The sequence below is a fragment of the Prenolepis imparis genome, unplaced genomic scaffold (genome assembly GCF_030444845.1).
Source record: "Prenolepis imparis isolate NDT839.2.m4 unplaced genomic scaffold, iyPreImpa1.0 SCAF_8, whole genome shotgun sequence".
NCBI lineage: Eukaryota > Metazoa > Arthropoda > Insecta > Hymenoptera > Formicidae > Prenolepis > Prenolepis imparis.
The window spans coordinates 16,432,516-16,453,137 of record NW_028141166.1 but is presented as its reverse complement, the minus strand read 5'-3'; the positions used below and the strand labels follow the sequence as shown (position 1 = coordinate 16,453,137).

The 20,622-nt window shown below is 26.6% G+C and overlaps 3 protein-coding genes and 1 non-coding gene across 7 annotated transcripts; 2 read left to right on the top strand and 2 right to left on the bottom strand.

The window, feature by feature from the left end:
- The first annotated feature begins 4,732 nt into the window (after positions 1-4,732).
- Rpi (Ribose-5-phosphate isomerase) lies at positions 4,733-6,795 on the top strand. The gene is made up of 6 exons (XM_083043459.1): positions 4,733-4,866; positions 4,954-5,014; positions 5,669-5,784; positions 5,926-6,059; positions 6,148-6,289; positions 6,367-6,795. The coding sequence occupies exons 1-6, from the start codon at positions 4,738-4,740 to the stop codon at positions 6,571-6,573; spliced, it is 789 nt and encodes a 262-aa protein (XP_082899585.1). The 5' UTR covers positions 4,733-4,737; the 3' UTR covers positions 6,574-6,795.
- On the bottom strand, positions 4,744-20,486 carry LOC145939228 (TNF receptor-associated factor 6). Of its 4 annotated transcripts, XR_014425800.1 has the most exons (8): positions 20,415-20,486; positions 19,354-19,578; positions 18,519-18,653; positions 17,929-18,150; positions 15,854-16,098; positions 14,891-15,146; positions 8,900-9,051; positions 4,744-4,880 (listed from the first exon to the last, which is right to left on the bottom strand). XR_014425800.1 is itself a non-coding variant. In XM_083043456.1 (7 exons), the coding sequence occupies exons 2-6, from the start codon at positions 19,445-19,447 to the stop codon at positions 14,892-14,894; spliced, it is 951 nt and encodes a 316-aa protein (XP_082899582.1). In that variant the 5' UTR covers positions 19,448-19,578; positions 20,415-20,486; the 3' UTR covers positions 8,457-9,051; position 14,891. The 4 variants fall into 4 exon arrangements, 3 of the variants coding, with proteins under 3 accessions (XP_082899582.1, XP_082899583.1, XP_082899584.1); XM_083043456.1 differs by lacking the exon at positions 4,744-4,880 and having other exon boundaries at positions 8,457-9,051; XM_083043457.1 differs by lacking the exons at positions 4,744-4,880; positions 8,900-9,051 and adding an exon at positions 11,400-11,527.
- Positions 7,482-7,554, bottom strand: Trnak-uuu (transfer RNA lysine (anticodon UUU)). Its single transcript has one exon. It is a non-coding gene; the product is annotated as a tRNA-Lys (tRNA).
- LOC145939231 (uncharacterized) lies at positions 11,369-14,110 on the top strand. Its single transcript, XM_083043461.1, has 4 exons — positions 11,369-11,496; positions 13,096-13,173; positions 13,457-13,535; positions 13,819-14,110. Exons 1-4 carry the CDS (start codon positions 11,491-11,493, stop codon positions 14,028-14,030), a joined length of 375 nt encoding a protein of 124 aa, XP_082899587.1. The 5' UTR covers positions 11,369-11,490; the 3' UTR covers positions 14,031-14,110.
- Positions 20,487-20,622: the final 136 nt, after the last annotated feature.

Sequence of the window (20,622 nt, the reverse complement as noted above, 5' to 3'; positions counted from 1 at the left end):
ATATATATTAATAATTATTCGAAACGCCCTCTCCTCCCTTCTTTCTCCTTTTCCTCCTCCTCCTCCTCCTCCTCATCCTCCTCATCCTCCTCATCCTCTTGTGCCCTGCTACTATTACTACTTTTCCGAACTTTAATCTCGCCATCTTTGTTGTTATGTGACATGGAATAAGGGCAAGAGCTGATTTGTGCTGGCCACTGTGGCATATCTGTGGAATAATAATGTACATAACTCACTTCTTGCAGTCATTCTCGGAATATATAAAATTCGTTCGCGGATACTATTCTCCTTCGAACGAATCTTGCCACGTTCTTCCACATTGACATTCTACTATGATACGGCGTTATATCTCTTATTCCCGCTGGAGAGTAGGTGTTGACGAATAAAAACGTGCTGTAAAAAGAAAGATCTTATGAAGGCAGCGACACTAGCGTTCACTATTCAGTTATCAAAGTATCGAAAGATAGGGATGAATACGCGAGAATATGTATTGTGACCTAGCAAATCTAGACGAATATGTACAGGAATGAAATTTTTCAAAATTACATTATGTACATTATACATGTTTGCTGTTACAATATAAGAAAAATGCTAACAACTTTGTTAATTTATATACGCGGCATAAATTCTATCGAACAATCGACTGCTAATGTGCTATGTACTTTAAAACACGATATGCATTCTCTTTTTCAAGTAAAAATATATGAACGCCTGGGTTGGTCCGTAATATTAACGCTTTTAAATTGTTAAAAACTAATCTTCAGATAACTTCTCCGGCGCACTAATAGCGGAAGATAATACACACAAAACTATTGTAGAGATAAATAAATGAATTGTCACGAATGGTATAACAATGCAGAACAATGTTACTGCATATTTTTCAGATGACTACATAGATTTAAACCTCGTTATAATAGAGAGAGACTCCTCTGTATGCTTTACAATCAATAAATCATTGGTATAATGTGTAAGAAAATATTATTTATAGTCTACAATTATTATTAGCTTAACTTATAAACTTCCGTTATTTTTCACAATTTGTTTTAAATAAATTTACTTGTTGCAGCACTTTGTCAAAAAAGCGAAAAGTTTACGAAAAGAAAAAATGGATAAAGATATACTGACAAAATTTTATATATTAGACTATCTTAATTAAACAGATGTTTAATCGAATTAAATTTGATTTAGTAAATCGGCACTAGCGCGCGGACCATCCCTTGGCAATTATACAAGGCATAAGAAGATGATGTCATAAAGTGGAGAGAGATTACGTTTAATTGTCATAAATTATAATCTTACGGCAAATTTTATAAATTAATATCTCGAAATGGTTTAGCCTTTGGCGCTCTTATTAAATGGTATTAAATGTTTTATTAATATTTAATTCAATACTTTATCAGAGATCATTGTTTTTCGGATTATTGTAAATTATGTAATTGTATATCGTAATTCGACATAGTTGTGGAATAAAGTTTCTCTTAAAATTAATCACTCCATTTTAAGGCATTAAAAAAAATAATAATTGTAATATTTAAAAAATAATTATGTTTTCTCTTAAAGCTATAGACTTGGGATATATATCTAATACATGTTTAAGAAGCATAGAATAAAATGTTTTATTGTGAATCAATCGCGGCAATAGAAAAAAAATTTTTTTATTTTTCTTTAAATTTTGTTAAAAGCGAAAGAGACATCTCATAAGTATACATATATAATATTTTTAATATAAATATATTTATTTCTTTTATTTTTTCAACACACAAAGAGACATCGGTAATATTGTATCAAAGTATGCATGTGATGCATTTGTAAAATTTTTACTCACAATCAGAGTAGAAGATTTCGAAAATATTTGTATACATAAGCATTATTTGTTTTTCTTAAGTTTTTATTGCTTTCTCATATCTTACTGCCCTTTTTCTTGCATGCTCATATTGTCGCACACATAATTTTCTGTCCTGTCATTAATTTTGTTAATTTTTAAATTATCTTTCGCCTAATATATCCCGTGTGAGCGTGTATCAGTAAGATGTGGTGGTTCTGCAAAGCGTGTAACATTTTATAAAAAAATGTGCAAAAATTATATATACACGCATCGTGTAGAGATCCATAAAAAAAAGAGTTAAAATATTTAGTGTGTGAATCTATATTATGATAGTATGAACTTCAGAGCTTGGTCATCTTATTTTTTGTGCGCGAGATATTGAGAAACTTTGAAACTAAAAATTAAAAAAAAAAAAAATTAGGAGAACAAATTGTGTATGCAAGGAACACGTGTTTAACTTTTAATTGCCGTTTCTTTGATGTATTCTAATCTTCCTGAATGTTTTGCTTATCTCTTTATCTATATTCGACATGTGTGTACACTTTAAACGAGTGTTATATTTCGGATAGCTATTCACACTCCTGTACTTCATGCTGTGTAATTAGTTGCAGTTTACGAAGAAATAGATCCGATATAAATTAAACGGGATGCACTGAATTGCCTTAATGCAGGATGCCTGAGAAATTAATGAGAGAGATCGACTACCCTCTTTGAGAGATGGATGTATCTGCATTGCGAAAATCTTGCGCATGATGCTCCAATGAAGTTAATACTGTACTGAGCTAATCTTAATAAACATATGCATACGTAAAATTATCAAACAGCGGATATTGAGCGGATTTATTGCATTATTATGTTCTGACCGAATTATTCTAATTGAAATATGATGGAATTATTCTAATTTTTTTGACAATTCATGCCCAAACTGCGGAAGTGTATTCAGAAACAGAAAAAACTCCAAATTAATTTTAATTTAAATTTTTTTAAAATTTTTATCAGAGTATAATTATATTATTTTCCATTTAATTGACTAGAAATTCCTTTTTTTTATTAAGTTCAAATGTGACACATTGCGTACTTTATTATTTGTATTCGAGAAATTGTGGTCTCTCCTTGACATATATATTACATAAAATAATATACAAATTTCTTAAAAGCTATTTCAGCATCTTTTCTCAGTTATATATATTTTATTTCTTGGTTTTTTTTTATTAAATAAAGATTTATTAAAAAAGATTTTATTAAATAAAGATTTTTATTAAATAAAAATCTTTCATAAAAATTCGATTTGTATTTACTATATTTTATTATGTACCATTGTCTATCATATAAATGGATTATATATTTATACATATATATGTTACATTAAATTTGATTGAATTTAGCAATTATGAAAATTATACAATACATAATTTTTAATGATATTTGATATATTTGATCTAAACAACTATAATATATAATTATAATAATATAATATCTAATATATAAATATAATTTATATATTCCTATATATAAAATTTATAATTATACATTATAAAATTATAATAATAATTTTATGAATATAATTATAATTTTATAAATCTTATTTATGTAAAATTGCCAGTAAAGATAATTTGGATTGATGAAATTTATTTTTTACACTATCTCTGCATTGGTAATTATGCATAATAATCAACTATGATCATATTTATACAATAACACAAGAGATGACAGATTGTGATAGCGCATATTGTTCCCTTGAGTATACATCATACAATTTATGTTTGTGCACGTGTCGAAGTAAATTTGAAATAATACAATTGTATATGTGTAGATGATAATACAATATATAGATATGTGATAGAATTCACAAAAGCAAAAGAAAGTAGAGAGCTTATAAAGAGAATATTTTTAAAAAATCTAAATCCTCTGTCAAATCTCTAAATTTAATAACGATTGTTTTACATTCTTATTATTAATATATGTTTCTTTTCTAATGTTATAATCAATTATTAATCTATAGTAATCTTAAGATTTGTGTGTATATCTTATTGATGGCTCAACATGGGATGCCTGATTGTAATATATTAGACAATTATAAATCGCTTTAAAACGAGGAATGTCGACGTTGTAATGTTGCATTTGTCAATGTGTATGAGTGGAGATAAACGGACTCGTAACACTCATTCGCAATATAATTATATTATATATAAATATAAACGTGAGAACACACAGTTATTCTTATATAATATACACATATCCTTTTTGTTGAAATGTGAGTTATTTGACATATATTTATGTTATGGATATCGCAATAATATGTTTTTATTAAGTACAATGGAATATGAGAGAAAATCTCGATATCCAGAAATTAGGATTTTTGTGTTTGTTTATAACAATAAGGACCTATAAACCCTATTGAAATTAATATACTATATTACTAAGGTATAAATAGTAAAACAAATAAAACAAATACTACGAAAAATATTTATTTATCTATTAATTTATATATATTTTTTTATTGTAACAATTTTCTCTCTCTCTCTCTCTCTCTCTCTCTCTCTCTCTCTCTCTCTCTTTTGCAATATCATTCTTCATCATTATTAAAGTTATATGTAAAAATATAATATACAAACACGGTTTATGCATTTTGTGTTGTGTTTTCAAAATCTCAAGAATTAAAATATTTTTAAAAAATCCATTCGCGAATATACAAGACGATTTAAAAAATCGATTTTTTTTTAAAGAACGATTTTTCTCGATATTTTGGAAAATCGATTTCTAATCGAATACTTATGCATGCACATGATCCATATGTATAAAAAAATATGTTAGGCTTCTATAGCCACCACTCTTTATTATTACTGTGCCTATATGAGATAATGGAGATAATGGAGATAATTTAATAAACGTTTGCGTCCACATCAGTTCACATGGTCCATTCGCCCATTCAAATAGCCGCCAGATTATGGCATGGTATTCCGAGAAGTTTATTAAAGATGGGTCCGCTCGAAAGTGCCAAGAAAATTGCGGCTCACAAAGCCGTGAACGAATATGTCCAGGCAAGCTGTTTTATCTAAAAAAAAAAATTTGTATATAACTGTTCATGTTAGTTTATGAGGTTATACTAATATTCCAACCTTTTTCAGAATAATACTGTGGTCGGAATCGGTAGCGGATCTACCGTGGTTTATGCCGTTCATAGACTTGGTAATGATTTGACGTTACTTTTTATATTATTTAAAAATTATTTTATTCGAGAATAGTATATTTTGAACATTACAATATTCAATCAGTAGTTATCAATCAGTTTAATATTATTTTAAAACTCGTGTTTCTTTTTAAGAAAACATTTAGTTGTAGGTTGTAAATAAAACTATAAAAGGACATTTTTTAACTATTTAAATATTAAATTTTCTGTGCATCAATAATATATGTCCTTATAAAGAAGAAATATGTTTACAGGAAAAATCCATTTCCTTGATATAAACTCATTTTTAAAATAAACGATTCAATTAATGTTGTATAATGTTGTGATGCGTCGGTGCATAGCTGTGAAGATTATTTTCCTACTTTTAGTTTATTTTTAAAATTTAAACTGTGATATTACAGTATATTTTATGCATTTTTCTCTGGATTGTTTTATTGAAATGCAAATGGCTAAATTAACATTTGACCTTTTCATCGATAACATCAACATATTTTTTTATTCTTATTACATCATTTTATTCTTATTACATAAAAAATTACTTGTTAGATTGAGTTTTTCATATAATTTGTAATAATACTTTATTCTTTTAGTAAAATCTTTTAATAACACATACATTTGTTACATTTAATTATTTTGTAAATTTTTGCTTTCAGCTGAACGCGTCAAAGAGGAAGGACTCAATGTAGTCTGTATTCCTACATCATTTCAAGCTCGTCAACTTATATTAGATAATCATCTAACTTTGGGTGACTTAGAAACTTATCCAAAGGTAATTCTGAAATGTTCTTTTTACACATTGTGTTTTTTATTATATATTATATATTTTATTATATATTTATTATATTTATTATATTTTTTATTTTATTATATTATATATTTATTTATAAATATGACTTTAATATTGTTACAGCTAGACTGTGCAATCGATGGAGCAGATGAAGTTGATGCTGAACTGAATCTCATCAAAGGTGGTGGAGGATGTTTATTGCAAGAAAAAATTGTTGCTTCTTGTGCTCAACAGTTTCTTGTCATAGCAGACTATACGTAAGCATGATCTTTACTTTAATATTATCCACAGACATTATATAATTTCTTTACATACTTTTACTTAGTATTAAAATATACATTTCAGAAAAAATTCACAAAAGCTTGGCGAACAGTATAAAAAAGGAATTCCCATTGAAGTAGTTCCTATGGCATATGTGCCGATTCAGCATAGAATTGAAAGAATATATGGAGGGACTGCAAAAATTAGAATGGCTCTGGCAAAAGCTGTAAGCATGTCTTTATTATTTAAGTTATTATTAAATAAACATAAATAATATATAGATAATTTATATTTTATTTACAGGGTCCAGTAATAACCGATAATGGTAATTTTATTTTGGATTGGCACTTTCCGCAAGACTTAACTAATTGGAGTAAAATTAATGAAGAAATATCTCTAATACCTGGAGTTGTAGAAACTGGTCTATTTATAAATATGGCTAAGAAAGCTTTGTTTGGTATGCCAGATGGTAGTGTGAAGGAACAAAGTTCAAACATTCAAAAGATTTAATATATATCTCAGTATGCAAATTACATTTTCTATCATTGGCAAATAATATCTACATATCAAATATTTATAAAGAATCTTATAGATAATATTAGCAGTAAAGATCTTCAATAACTTTTTTGGAATATTAATTTTCATCTTATTACGTATCAATTTACATTGTCACTTTTTTATATTCCTGTTTTTTATGTTCCTGTCAATTGTTTATTATATATATAATTTATATAAAGATACATAATAATTATATAATTTTACATATATAATTATTTAATTTTGTAATATTTTTCTTTACTATTTTTCTTTATTATATTAATATAAATAAATTGTAATTATTTTTATAATTAATTAAAACTTATGTCTTCAAAATAAACTGCTCAATATTCTGAAAAATATGTTTTGTAACAGTGAAATAAGCAAATATTGTTATGTAAAAATGTTATAAAATTTATAATATAAAAAAATGCTTGCCTCAAAGTATAACATGTAATTATAAAAGCTTCAAATAAATACATATTTTTACAAAATATATTTCTAATTTTATACATTTAAAGAGATAAATGAAAATATGTACTTTGTGAGAGATGTAAAAAATAAGATTTTATTCATAGATTTTATATATTATATAATTTATATATCTCTTTATCTTTTAGATTATATATTTATATAACTAATCTCAAACACTATTGAATTGAATAACAGATGAGAAATTGATAGTTAATTGTATTTTTAGAAGTGTTATGATGGATTAAGCCAAGAGAAACAAATTTTAATATATTATTTCTTGTTCAAGTATTATCGTATTTAAAACATATCTATGAAAAAAAATTAAATATTGCAGAGAGAGAAAGTATAGACACTCACTATATAAATAGTATACTATAAATTCAAATCATGAATCACAAAAAATAAATCGCCCGAACAGGGACTCGAACCCTGGACCCTCAGATTAAAAGTCTGATGCTCTACCGACTGAGCTATCCGGGCGAATTTGAAAACTGTGTCGTTAATATTGTATTGCTAGTTCGCTCACAATTAGTTATATAGATAAAAATATATATATGTATATAGATACACATATATAAATATGCATGGGAACATGACAATTAATATTGTAAGCTCTCTAAATGATATCTATTATGTTATAATATGTAATAAGAATTGATAATATAAAGTTAAAAAAAATTAATATTAAAATAATATACATATATATGTTTTTTATATTGATATTTTTTATATTGATAATATACACAAGTTATTTTTCATATTCTATTTTTCACGTAAAAATAATTTTAACAGAAATTAATAGCAATTTTGTTTTATGAAATTATAAATTTCCAGTTTTTGAAATCAAAAATTGTTTTTAAAATTTTGCTATTTTATTATATTCTGTTATTTATATTCTCTTATTTTAATTTTCTAAAAATTAAATAAAATTAATTTTTTTCTGAGAAATAAAAAATTTAATATTATAAATTTAAAAGATTAATATATATATATATATATATATATATATATCTTTGTTAAAATTGCGTTCTATTTTTAACTCGCTATTTCAACAATGGTTGTCAGTAAACGTTTTGAGAATCGTCTTATATATATGTGAGTGTATAACATATATATATTATATACAATACAGACTGTTATAAATATATGTATTTATTTGCCCCTTTATGTGAGACAGCTATATATATTCGATATTTTGCATAAGACGCATCTCTTATTCATAAGTGATCTATTATCCAGTAACTGCAAGGATCAGTAATGATTTACTTGGGTTAACTTTAGTATGGTAGCATTATTTATATCTAGCAGTTATATCTCATAAAATTAAAGATCGCTATTTATTTGAATAAAGCAATGGCTTTTCACATTTTGTTTAAGCGTTTAATCAATATAGCACCATACAGCTATATATATCTTTCGAACGGATTACAATTTATAATTACATAAGTATTAAAAGAAATTTGTATTTATCTTTTTATTCGTTATATATATTATACGTATTTATTTGTTATTATGTAAATTAAATATAGCTCTAATATATTGTGCATATGTAATCGAATGAATAATGTTTGATCTTGGACAATTGTTTAAATTGTTTTTCCTGCCGGTCTATATTTTTCGAAGTTTCCAAATATTTATTGTCGCGTTATAGATAATAAGCATGTAGTCGAAAATTTCAGCGAAAGAAAAAGAAAAAAAAATGGACAACCACTGACGAACTAGGTTGAACGTTCTAATCGTAACTCTCAGCAGGCTCTGATGTGGGAACGATGTAAGTACTTAAGCTCAACTGTTTTTTCTACGATTTTTACACGAGGACTCTTACCCACGTCGGCCTGTTGTATACTTCGCTTCCTGGCATCGATTTAATCAACACTAATCCTCAGTTTCGATCACTTCACTTTTGACCTTTTTTGCATATAATCCAAGTCCTCGTTCGTTGTGGGCAATTATTCGATAAATCACGTATGCAAAACGCTAAAAAAAAAAGAAAATACATATATATTAATTCATCGTTCACATAAAATTCAAGTAAAACATTTATTATTTGCTTATTAATATTGATAATGAGATATTATACATCTTTTATTTTTAATTTGCACCTATATATAATTAGCTACAAATTATATTATACGGACTATAATATATGAGGCAGTGATAAATAGTTGTGTATATAACGTAATTATTAATTATACATAGCACAATTATTAAAGTACAAAATATAATTGCTTGTAAAATGCTGTTTGTAAAATTTATGTCACGAAATCTATCTGTCTCTGTTTATGATGCAGTCTGTAATGTATAACATATTGCAATATAACGTTGGTATATGGACAGAATTAATCCAATTTAAAAAATTCGTAGACTATAATATTTCACTTTAGTAAAGTATCATTTGCAAAATGCTTTTTTCTTTTGAAGGCTTAAATTCAAGTCTACGAGTTATTGTCTCAAAATTTTTAAAAAATATTAATGTCAAATTAGTCAAAAAATTTGATATGAAAATTCAGTACAATTAGAAAGAATGTTATATATTTAATCGAGCATTTACGCTTAATAAAAAGTCGGTTGTGAAAGATAAATTAAAGATAGAGATCGAATCGAGATTAAAATTGATTAAATCAAAAACAGAAAACAAATCTAAAAATGATATTTTATGAGTATAGTGTTTCAACAATATTGTGTAACATTTTGAAATAACGTTTAAAATTAAATCACGTTTCGAAATAATTAATACGTTTTACACTGACACATGTTATGTATTGTATACTCTCAATGTATACAATACATATCGATTTTTATTTCGTACATTCTTTCAATCACTAGCGGATCCTGACGTCGATAATGGGGAGGGTTTTGCAAAATTATTTTATTTAATATTTTTGGTTTCATGATTAGCTTTTATTCCAGGATCAATGACATCGATAGCTCTTTAACGTTTGTTTTTCTTTACTTATTTATTTTATATTTTTATTATATATTTTTTAACCAAATTCAGCAAAATGTTTCTTTTAATTTGCAAGGGGGGGTTAACCCTCCCCCCCCAGGATCCGCTAGTGCTTTCAATATATAATCCAATTTTTATAGATTACGCGCTATATAAAAAAATTGTTTAAAAATCTATCTCTCGTTATTGTATTTCAATAGATTTAAATGCCCTGTATCAAATATTGTTTTGTAATCCACAATCAATTAATATAGTATCATAACGAAGAGCGAGAATGAGTTCTCTCATAGATATGCAATAAAATAGTGGAATGCTGTTGAACTTCCGTTAAATCATGTGATCGATGACAACTTATGATCCGTGAATCTTAAGGAGCAACATGCACGAGATCTGCCTAACGAACTGCATAAGATGCATATCCCGTGAATAGTCACGAATATAGTTATATATAGCGGAAAATTATGCAAACTAGAGAATTATGTAAATATGTCTTCTGACAAAGAGAAATGGAAAATAATTTAATATCTTCCAAAAAATAAATATTAGAAAGTTTTATAGTTTTTTAAATACTGAATAAGAGAAAGTATCTCTTTCCTTAGACAAAAATAAGATGGATTACAATTAGATGCAGCTAATTATTTAATGTTCAAATATATTAGAAAAATAGAATAAAAACTTAATTTATTTACATATAATTTTTTTCTTATAGAATAGAAACAATAAGAGAGAGGAAGAGAGGAAGAAAAAGAGAGAGAAAGAGAGAAATAAAGATTATTATATTCTAATACTTAAAAAATGTTATTAATTACTGTGTATATATTTTTTTCTTTTTATTTTCTAATTTCTAACTGCGTTTCTGTGTAAAACTCTTATGAGCATCCCTAGCAGAATTTAACAAAAGGAGCTCAGATAGCACCATGTCCAAAATTGGAGCATATAAGATCATCTTTAAGAAATGTTTAAGACATCTTTAAGAAATCTTATATGACATGATATTCAAAAGACATCTTAAAAATATCTTAAAGATGCGCCGATTTTGGACATGGTTGCTATCTGAGACGATTCTTTTAGAGTTAAACTTGTAAAAGTCATCCACGAAATCTAGGTGCATCCTTGATAAACAAGAGTATTTTGAGGTATCAAATACGATCGTCGCCCGCGCTTCTGCGGTCATGCGTTCTCCAGGCTTGCATTCACCCCCGCAGCGCTTATCGCAATGGAGGGGTTAACGGGGTTTGTATTTGAAGAGCGGTCGCGCAATTTTACCCCTCAAACGTGAGGGAGAAGCCACGGTTTCAACCGCGCGTGACAATCCTTTTGCAAACGTGAAATCCGTATACTGATCATAGTAGATCGAGAACGTAATTTTTATTGAAAAGGCGTCGCTTCAGGGGTGCGCTTCAGAATCTTGAGGAATCTCTGAAGTTTCTCTCTCAAAGTTCTGAAAACTCGGCTAAGAAGATTTCAATATGAAGGTATTTAATCGTTTCCTTGTTATGAATGTTTCTGTAACAATTATATAAATTATTAAATTCAATTTTATACATGCATAGTGATTGAAATTGATTTTATTCAACACTGTTCTTATATATTTGTAATAATATATTATATAATATATTTCTAATAAAAAATGTGTGTATAATGATTCTTCACATTTTAATATATATTACTTTTTCAAATATACATATATGTATATATATATTCCTTTAAAAATATTTTAAGTTGTTATGTTTAGAAATATTTAAATGTACAACTCAAGATGCATGTATATATATATGTATAAGATTTATTTCTTTATAAAGATTCTACAAAATATATTTTATTATAGATAAAAATAATGTATAGAAAAAATAGAATTTTAAAATACTTAATAATAAATAATTAAAAAGAATAAGAAAAAAAAACTTATTTATTTGAAAAATTAATTTTTCTAATTGCTTTTGTCTAAGAAAAACTTGATAATAAACTTGCATGTTTATAAAGTAACTTAGAATTTAATTTGAATATTTTTTCATGTTTTGCAAATGCAATGCCTGCAGTATTTTCATTGTTAAAGCTATTATATTTTTGTAAAATATACATATATAAATTTAAACACTTATATACAATAGCACAAATTCATTATTTAAATAATGAATATATTAATTTATTGCATATGCAATAATATTTGTTTTTATCGAGTATATAAATTTATATAAAACAACGACTTTCAGTTCGGTGGTAAATATAAATGTATATAGTATCATATATATTTACAATTAAATTGAAGAGATGTTTTAAATTTGAAATATATATATAGATATAGACAGCAGATAAAAAAAAGATATTATATTCTCTAAATATTATATATATATATATATATTTCTCTAAAAAAATTATATTCTCAAATAATTTAGTTTTATTTTTTTTTTTAACAAAAAATTTAATTTATGACATTTATTCATTTAACATTAAGCTTTAAAAAATAATAATTTGTAATGTACTTTAATAATATTGATAAATAAAAGAAAATCACCTCTAAAAAATATGTAAATATTGGAGCAAAAATGCTACGAATATACCTATTGAAATAATGTTTAATACATATGGCTGTCAACGATTCCACTGTAAAGTTGGAACAAAGTTTTATAAATTAAAAAAAAATAGCCGCATATCGAGTACTACAAGTAATAATAAAATTATTTTTTCACTCTCATATTATACAAATTTATCGCTGGAAAATTCACTCGTATTACATTAAGAGATATGTTTATGCAAGGAAAACTATTATCAATTATCTCTGTTAAGTTAATTAAATCAAATCAATGCGTTTTATATGGCGTGTCAAATAATTACATAACTTTGCTAATTGTTAATTAAACATTGTGTAAATTGATCTAGAATGCCTAAGCGGCTTAAGAGTCGGACTTACGGGCTCTGTATGATGCTTATATAACGTAAATATTGGTTGCAAACGAATCACACAAATGCACCATTTATCTGTGTTATTTTTTTTAAATTACATTATTCACAACACTATTATACAAGATATCGAAATAGTTTTGCATTTATTGATCTCTTCTTTTGTTTCACAGATTACCGAATATCTTTGTTGCACGCTGGCTTGCATGTGTCTACTGCAAATGGCAAATGCTGAGGTTTCAAGAGATAAGGTGAGATTTTAACAAATAATTTTTTCAATTTAATTGTCTACTCAGTGCATATTAATATATCTTGCTTTCAACTATTATAAATATAGAATAATCTTTTAAAATTTAGTAGAGTACAACACTAGAAATATCGCAATAGTACAATCTTGTTTTATGTAAAATATACATCTTGATCACATCAATAAATTAATAGAATCTGGAAGATATTCTGCGTATTGAAAATTATTCGAATTTCGTCTAAAAAAAATAGTAGCACTGTTAATAAAGACACGATTGACTTTTGCAGTTTGAACGCCAGCTTCTAAATGCTCTTATGATGGAGAACACAATCAAACCAAAGAGACCGTTTTGCAATGCTTTTACGGGTAAGAAGTAATTTTCATTTTTTAGCATTCTCATAATTTACAAATATTATAAATTTTTGTAGTATATATATAATACAAATATTATATAATATTAAATATTTTTAACAACTAAAATTCTTAGCTAATTTCTGTAACAAAAATTAGCTAACAAAGAATTTTTGTTGTCAAAAATATTTAATATTATATTATATAATACTGATATATAGAATGAATAATAAAGTAACGCAACATACTTTCAAACTTTAGTAAATAAAATTTTAATAATACTTTTGATCTCTTGTAGGATGTGGCAGATTTGTTTCGGAGGAGAAAAGAGAAGAGAAGAAAGAACCACGTATTTCTACGCTGCTTCATTTATTCAGAACGCTCCTGAATACCGCTAAACAAAATACTTGGAACGCGATCGATCGTGAAGAATACGATTATCAATTACAGCAGATCCCGCGAGTGTATGTTTCAAATCAGATACCTCTACGTAACAGACAGGAAAGTTAATTTTGACGGACACAACCTCACGGACACACGTTTGAGCGCCGCCAGTATTTCTCTCTAACAGTCTTTGCATATATATATATATATATATATATATATATATATATATTCATTTTTAAGTATATATTATAATACTTATTTACGATATCAATACCAAACATATTTAATAAGAATTATGTTACTGAAATTATATTGTTTGATTTGATATATAACCAAAATTTAGAAAGTTTTCTTTTTTTTTCAAAAACAGAACGTAGTTGTATCCTCTTGCATTCACTTTACGACACCTACGTTTTGATACAATTTAATATTTATTATATTTACTTTCGCTTATCGCTTCTGATCGTAATTAAACAAATGTAAATGTAATTGAGAGAATTATATAATTATGCGGCTATTTTATTTTATATACAACTTTCAGGGCAATTTTATCGCTACAAATGTATTGTCCACGAAAAAAGCATGTAAAATATAAACATGTAATCAGCATAATATTGGTGCTAGCTAGAATAGAATTAGAAATATTTATTTATTTATAGGGATATCTTGATGGTTATGCATTTATTTGTATGTACCTTATCCCTTCTCAAATAGAAAATCTTAATTAATTTGCTGTTAGTAAGCCAGATATTTTTTAAATAATTGTTGAATTGGATCTGGTTTGTATTCAATAAATTCTACAAAACCTGTTATCTTTTCAATTAATATTTAAAATAATGATGTAATTAATTAATTTGCTCTTTCTTTTTTGCTTTTTTAAAAATAATAAATCATATAATATTGTACATATTTTATTTAAATAACAAAGCATATACTTTTTGCATAAGAGAAAAATATTACTTTCTGATAATTAAATAGCTTACCTTAAATAATCTGTAGATAAACATTAAGTTTTATTAGCACACTTCCATTCCACATATATCTTGTGGTTCTTAAATTTCGTTGAGATATGATTGATGACGATTTTGATCGAATAACACGTCTGGAAATACTCAATCCGACACACTCTGGATTATCTCCCACGGGCTTACCCCAGAAATTTTCTGTGCAAAGTGTAGCTGGGTCCCAAATTCGAGATCGTCGATCCTCGCGTACTCCTTCCAGAGAATGATCCAAAACCTGTTGATGAGACGCATTATATTATACCGATAATCGTTTAATTAATTAATTAATTTTAATATTAATTATTAGTATGAAAAATGTCACATCTAGATAGAATATGTAGATAATAAAATTAATATGGGAATCAAAGTTCTCTCAGAGAAGTATCATTAACTTTATACTTATATTTTTAATAATATCTGAGAAAAATATTTAAAAAATTCTTTTTATATTAAAAAAACACATACATATATAAACCAACTTTTGAACGTCAAAGAAAATATATATAGTCTTATTATATTATTATCTTATTATATAGTCCTATTATATCCTAGTATATTTCTTGACGTTCAAAATAAAGTTAGTCTATCCTATTTATAATGGAACCCAAATTATAGAATACGTCGTCGTACGTAGTCGCAACTTTATAACTTCTTTTGAAATCATTCGATCGCATTAGAAAGTTTTGCCTGAGCCCGTCCCTCGAAAATCTTTCGTACGCAACTGTGACGAGGATTCAGTACGACATCTCGGCGTAAAATGCTCTTTTTTTCCTATCGAAGGGCCCGCCCGCAGGCGTTTTCTCTTTTGTCTTTCGCACAATTGCATTACCCACAATCCGAAAATCCCCTGTGAAATATCTTACTTTACTCGGGCGCGTTACCGATTTATTCTCGAAGTCACCTAACTCGGAGAGGACTTTCATCGTTCTGCCCTTTACATACCTCGAGGCGAATTTTATGCGGAAAGGGCCATGCGAGAACGGCATCGAAGCGTCCGCGTGTCAATCCGACTCCTACGAAGATCGTGCCGTCTGGGAAATATTTCGGCGTGATTTTTAAATACATAGCATAACCACTCTGATCCGTGTAAAAAGTAGGGCTGCGCATCGAGCGGCCGGTTTGCCAGCTCATCAACATCTCGTCGAAGTTTTTTATCTGCCAATAATAAACGAACGCACTCGCCGAACCTGTAAATGAGAATTACTTGTTAATTTTGAATTTTAATTTTTAACAATTTATAATCTATATTAACGTAATATTTAACAATCTTTTTTTCTTGATACATTATTATTCTTTAACTTTTTTATACTATATTTATACTATTTATGAAGATTTTTGTGATTATTTGTAATGTATAATGTATCCTTTAAAAGTTGTTTTTCTCAGCACCAAGAGTTTGATGAGGGAGTTTTAATTACAAAGCTAATTAAAGAAGAAAATCACTAAGTTGTCACTAATAATAATAAGCTTCAGATAACAAAATCTTTTGTTTCAGTAAATTTGAAGTAAATTTGATTTAACTATATAATTTGAGGAGTTTCAATGTGACAAAATTATTTAAGATATTAACAGTTAATTTGATAAAAATCAAATATCTTAAACATTAATCAATTAAGTCATTAATTTTTTTTAATCTATCTAAAGATAATTAGAAAATTATTCATTAAATTCATACAACATGTGTGTTAATTGTGAAATACTTATATACATAATACCAAAATATGACAATCTTGATCAGTAAATTTGCTGCAACTACACATATTTATCCATATAGATAACATATAATAATTTATTAATGTTTATCAAATAATAATATAGTAAAAAAATCAAATAATATATTAAAATTCAATAATATAATTATTTAACAGTAGTAATTGTATTGTAGTTTTTATAGATTCCTCAATGAATTATATGATGTTTTTACTGTATGTGTAAACGTAATAGAGAAATAATAACGCAGAGTTAATCGTATATTGTAACTCGAAATAAATCTCGGTACTTTGTTACACCATTCATTTCGATTGAATCATGTTTATCCCGACTAAGCTTTAGCTTTGTCACGTGCGCGTTCCATATAGACAAGGCGAACTTTCCGCAACGCGCCTTCAACAGATCTACATTTGCATGAAACCACATTTCTCTTACATACCAATGCTTAGCTTAGACCAGGAAGTAACAATGCATATTATGCAAGAAATGCAAGAATTCTACACACGCAAAATCCGCATTATATTTTTGATCATTATTCTAGAATGACATTTACATTATGCGGTAACGCATACGAAGTTAAAATATCATGTTTTGTAATGTTTAATTTTAGATTCTTAGAAACTGAATTATATACATTTTCATTTTAATTATAAGCAATTGAAAATTAAGTTAATAATTTAGTTATTCTCTACTAAGCTTTTGGAATCAAATAACAAAAACTTGTTGGTTCAGACATATTTAATTCGAGTTTTAATGATCATAACATTTCATATTAAATATTAAATTTTGCAATGATAGCTTGATTAATATTTAAGAAAAATTCCATTTAAAAAATTACTTTATTCTGCAATGTATAAACATTGCTCGCAAAGTCAATTTCAATAATCAATATAAAATAGAAGAATTTGTTTTTGGTTTCTTACTTTTTTAAGATATATATATTATACTATACATTTAATTGCAGCCACTGTAAAATTGTTTTTTAACCAGTAAGTATATAATTAATATCATTCAAATTTGTGTTGCAGAATAGAATGTTATATAATAGCAGAAGCACTTGCAAAGTTTTGAGAACTTTAGACTTACCAGTTGCTGAAGAACTATAATACTCTGTATTTAGCTGAGAGCGTAAAGTTAACTTCAGACTACTCTGCTATTATGAACTAATAAATGAACGTGTTAATAAACACGTTTATTTTTGTCGTCATTAAAAATTTGCAAAATTTTATACATAATTTATATATAACAACCTTAATCTTTTTACTTTAAAATGTATACTAGAATTAATTCATGATGATTGCACTTACCATTTGATATAGATAAATATTGTACAGTGTTGTTGAATTTATTGATCTCATCTTGCCTTGGCGACAAAGAATCATCGGATATTCCATCATAAAGATTAGCGTTTTGTACATTTTTTAGATAATCCGGTTGCTGCTCCAAAATGTTGTACAGTAACCATTTAATATCCGCGAATTCTTTGATTAATTTTTTTTCCAATCTCGCAAACTTTTCATCCATCGCCTCTGGAAATATACATTTTATAAAATTAGAATTAACTTTCTGTCTACCAAGGTAGGATTATCTAATATATTTGCAATCAAAAAATTTAATCGCCTTCTAAAATTCAATATTTAGTATTGAATGGAAAATGATTGTCTTTATTTAAATTTTTATAATTGAGATTTGTTTTCTCTTATTAATACGAAAAGTTTAATTAGAAGAAATTCTTTACACTTGTAATATTATTTCATAATTTTTTCTTTTTTATCTGATATTAAAATCAGCTTAGAAAATCGTTAAGTATTTTAACACAAAGGCATGAAGGCATGATAAATACATTCAGTATACTAATATGAAACTATATTTAATATTAATTTTGATTTTCACTCACTTGCTTTACAAGCTCCAGTGAGAACTGTTGTAACAGTAGCACGTGCGTTCGCTACCACATCTTCCGTTGCAATCTTACAAATGGTATGCTGCGTTTCCGTGACATCGTCGTTGGTGACATTGGCCTCAATCGCGGCTAAAAATTACAGTAAGTTGCATCGCAGATAGATCTATATTTAGTAAATTTAGTAAATAACGATGAGCAATGTATCAAAGAAACAACTTTATAAAAAAAATTAATTTGTAAAAAAAAGAAGTTATACATACATGGATAGAAATTTATTTTAAATTCTTTTGTATTTTAAAACTAGAGATTGCAATTGTGAAATTAATAAATATACAATATTTATTGCTATTATTTTTTCAATATATTTTTTTAATATATATTTTCTTCTACTTTTAGCCACTTTTTTATTATTTTTAATTCTCTTGATAAATTAAACAAAATTTTATTATTTAATATAAAAATATGTTTTTTTTACTGTAACATACATATTATGTGAATACACAATCTTTTTCATTTTAAAATCTATATATTTGAACCATTCACACACACACACACACACACACATATATATAAGATAAATATAAGAAATATTTAAAAACTTTATAATAAAATATGCTTGTAATAATATTTGTAATTCTATTATTAGTATCAAATTTTAATTTAAATTGTAAATTTAAAATTTAATTACTTGCCAATGTTCAAATTTTATTTTGTTTTGTCGATTATAACACAATGTTTAAAAAAAAGTTTTAAATCGTGTTTGGTCACGTCGAGTCTAATTAGAAATAATGCAAAATATATTGTAAAATAAATAATATTTCGCACTTACGTATTTTTCGCAAAGATTCACTTAAACCACTGCATGTTAAATAGAACGTGCTGAGATAAAACAGTGATATAATGTAATGTATGATTGTCGACATATTTTAATTGTCGCACGTAAACGGCACGTTGTGAGTTCATCTCCGTGTGATCGAAATTAAAATCGCTTGAACGCTCCAAACGATATGGTGGCTTCAACTCATTCTCAAAAATAGATTTTATCGTCTTTTTCCTGTCCAATGAAAGCATAACACAAAAATGTAAAGATAATATCTTATTAAACGCATAATTGTATTTTTTTCAAAAAATAATATTTCCTCAATAATTAGGATATTTTTATCTTTAATCTCATCTTAATGACTCATAATTATAATGTGTGTTTTACATATATATATACACACTTTTAATTAAAATGAATTAATTATTTAAACTTTAAACTATTTTTACCTATAAAAAAAGTGAAAAGTTGAATAAATTTATTTCCTACTAAAATATAATTTATAAATTATTGAGAAAAGAATAGATATAAATATATAAAGAGATATAAAAATAAAGAAATCATTGCTGATACATATAAGAGATAAAATATCAATAATGAAAAAGTGTGTGTGTGCTGTGTGAGTGTGTATGCTGTGTGAGTGTGTATGCTGTGTGAGTGTGTGTGCTGTGTGAGTGTGTGTGCTGTGTGAGTGTGTGTGCTGTGTGAGTGTGTGTGCTGTGTGAGTGTGTGTGCTGTGTGAGTGTGTGTGAGTGTGTGTGCTGTGTGAGTGTGTATGCTATGTGAGTGTGTATGCTATGTGAGTGTGTGGCTATGGGAGTGTGTGGCTCTGTGTGTGTGTGTGTGTAAAGAGTGCTAATCTTTTCTTAATTAACATTCTTTAATTCTTAATATGCGAAATTTGCGGTTATTTACTTTACTAATACATATAACGCGCAAATTTGGTTATTTTACTTTTGGTTATATATACTTTTTACTTCTAATATTGATATATATCTTATTTTCATGTTATTATGTATACAGCAGAATTACATATTAATCATATATTTTATTAGGCAAAGTATATTTACCATCATGCTTTGTACTTTTTTACAATTAACAAAAGTTTCACGTATAGCAGCTTTAGAGAGTATATAGGAACGATGCACAAATGGCTACATTTCGTTTGACGTTACGAAAATTTTGAATCGTTGAATTGTCCAAATAGAAGAAGTCAAACATGATTAGTCAATCAAGAGTACGTTCTCATTTAAGAATTTCGTAGCGTAAACGCGTCTT

What these genes read in the sequence shown, in the direction of transcription:
- Rpi (XM_083043459.1), top strand. Translation starts at nt 4,738, where the DNA reads ATGGTCCATTCGCCCATTCAAATAGCCGCCAGATTATGGCATGGTATT. An exon ending in CTTGTCATAGCAGACTATAC is followed by an intron (nt 6,060 to 6,147) that starts GTAAGCATGATC and finishes TATACATTTCAG; the next exon opens with AAAAAATTCACAAAAGCTTG. An exon ending in GAATGGCTCTGGCAAAAGCT is followed by an intron (nt 6,290 to 6,366) that starts GTAAGCATGTCT and finishes TTTTATTTACAG; the next exon opens with GGTCCAGTAATAACCGATAA.
- LOC145939231 (XM_083043461.1), top strand. An exon ending in CTGAGGTTTCAAGAGATAAG is followed by an intron (nt 13,174 to 13,456) that starts GTGAGATTTTAA and finishes TGACTTTTGCAG; the next exon opens with TTTGAACGCCAGCTTCTAAA. An exon ending in GTTTTGCAATGCTTTTACGG is followed by an intron (nt 13,536 to 13,818) that starts GTAAGAAGTAAT and finishes GATCTCTTGTAG; the next exon opens with GATGTGGCAGATTTGTTTCG.
- LOC145939228 (XM_083043456.1), bottom strand. Translation starts at nt 19,447, where the DNA reads ATGTCGACAATCATACATTACATTATATCACTGTTTTATCTCAGCACG. An exon ending in ATATTTATCTATATCAAATG is followed by an intron (nt 16,099 to 17,928) that starts GTAAGTGCAATC and finishes TCTCATTTACAG; the next exon opens with GTTCGGCGAGTGCGTTCGTT. An exon ending in CGCATAAAATTCGCCTCGAG is followed by an intron (nt 15,147 to 15,853) that starts GTATGTAAAGGG and finishes TCTCATCAACAG; the next exon opens with GTTTTGGATCATTCTCTGGA.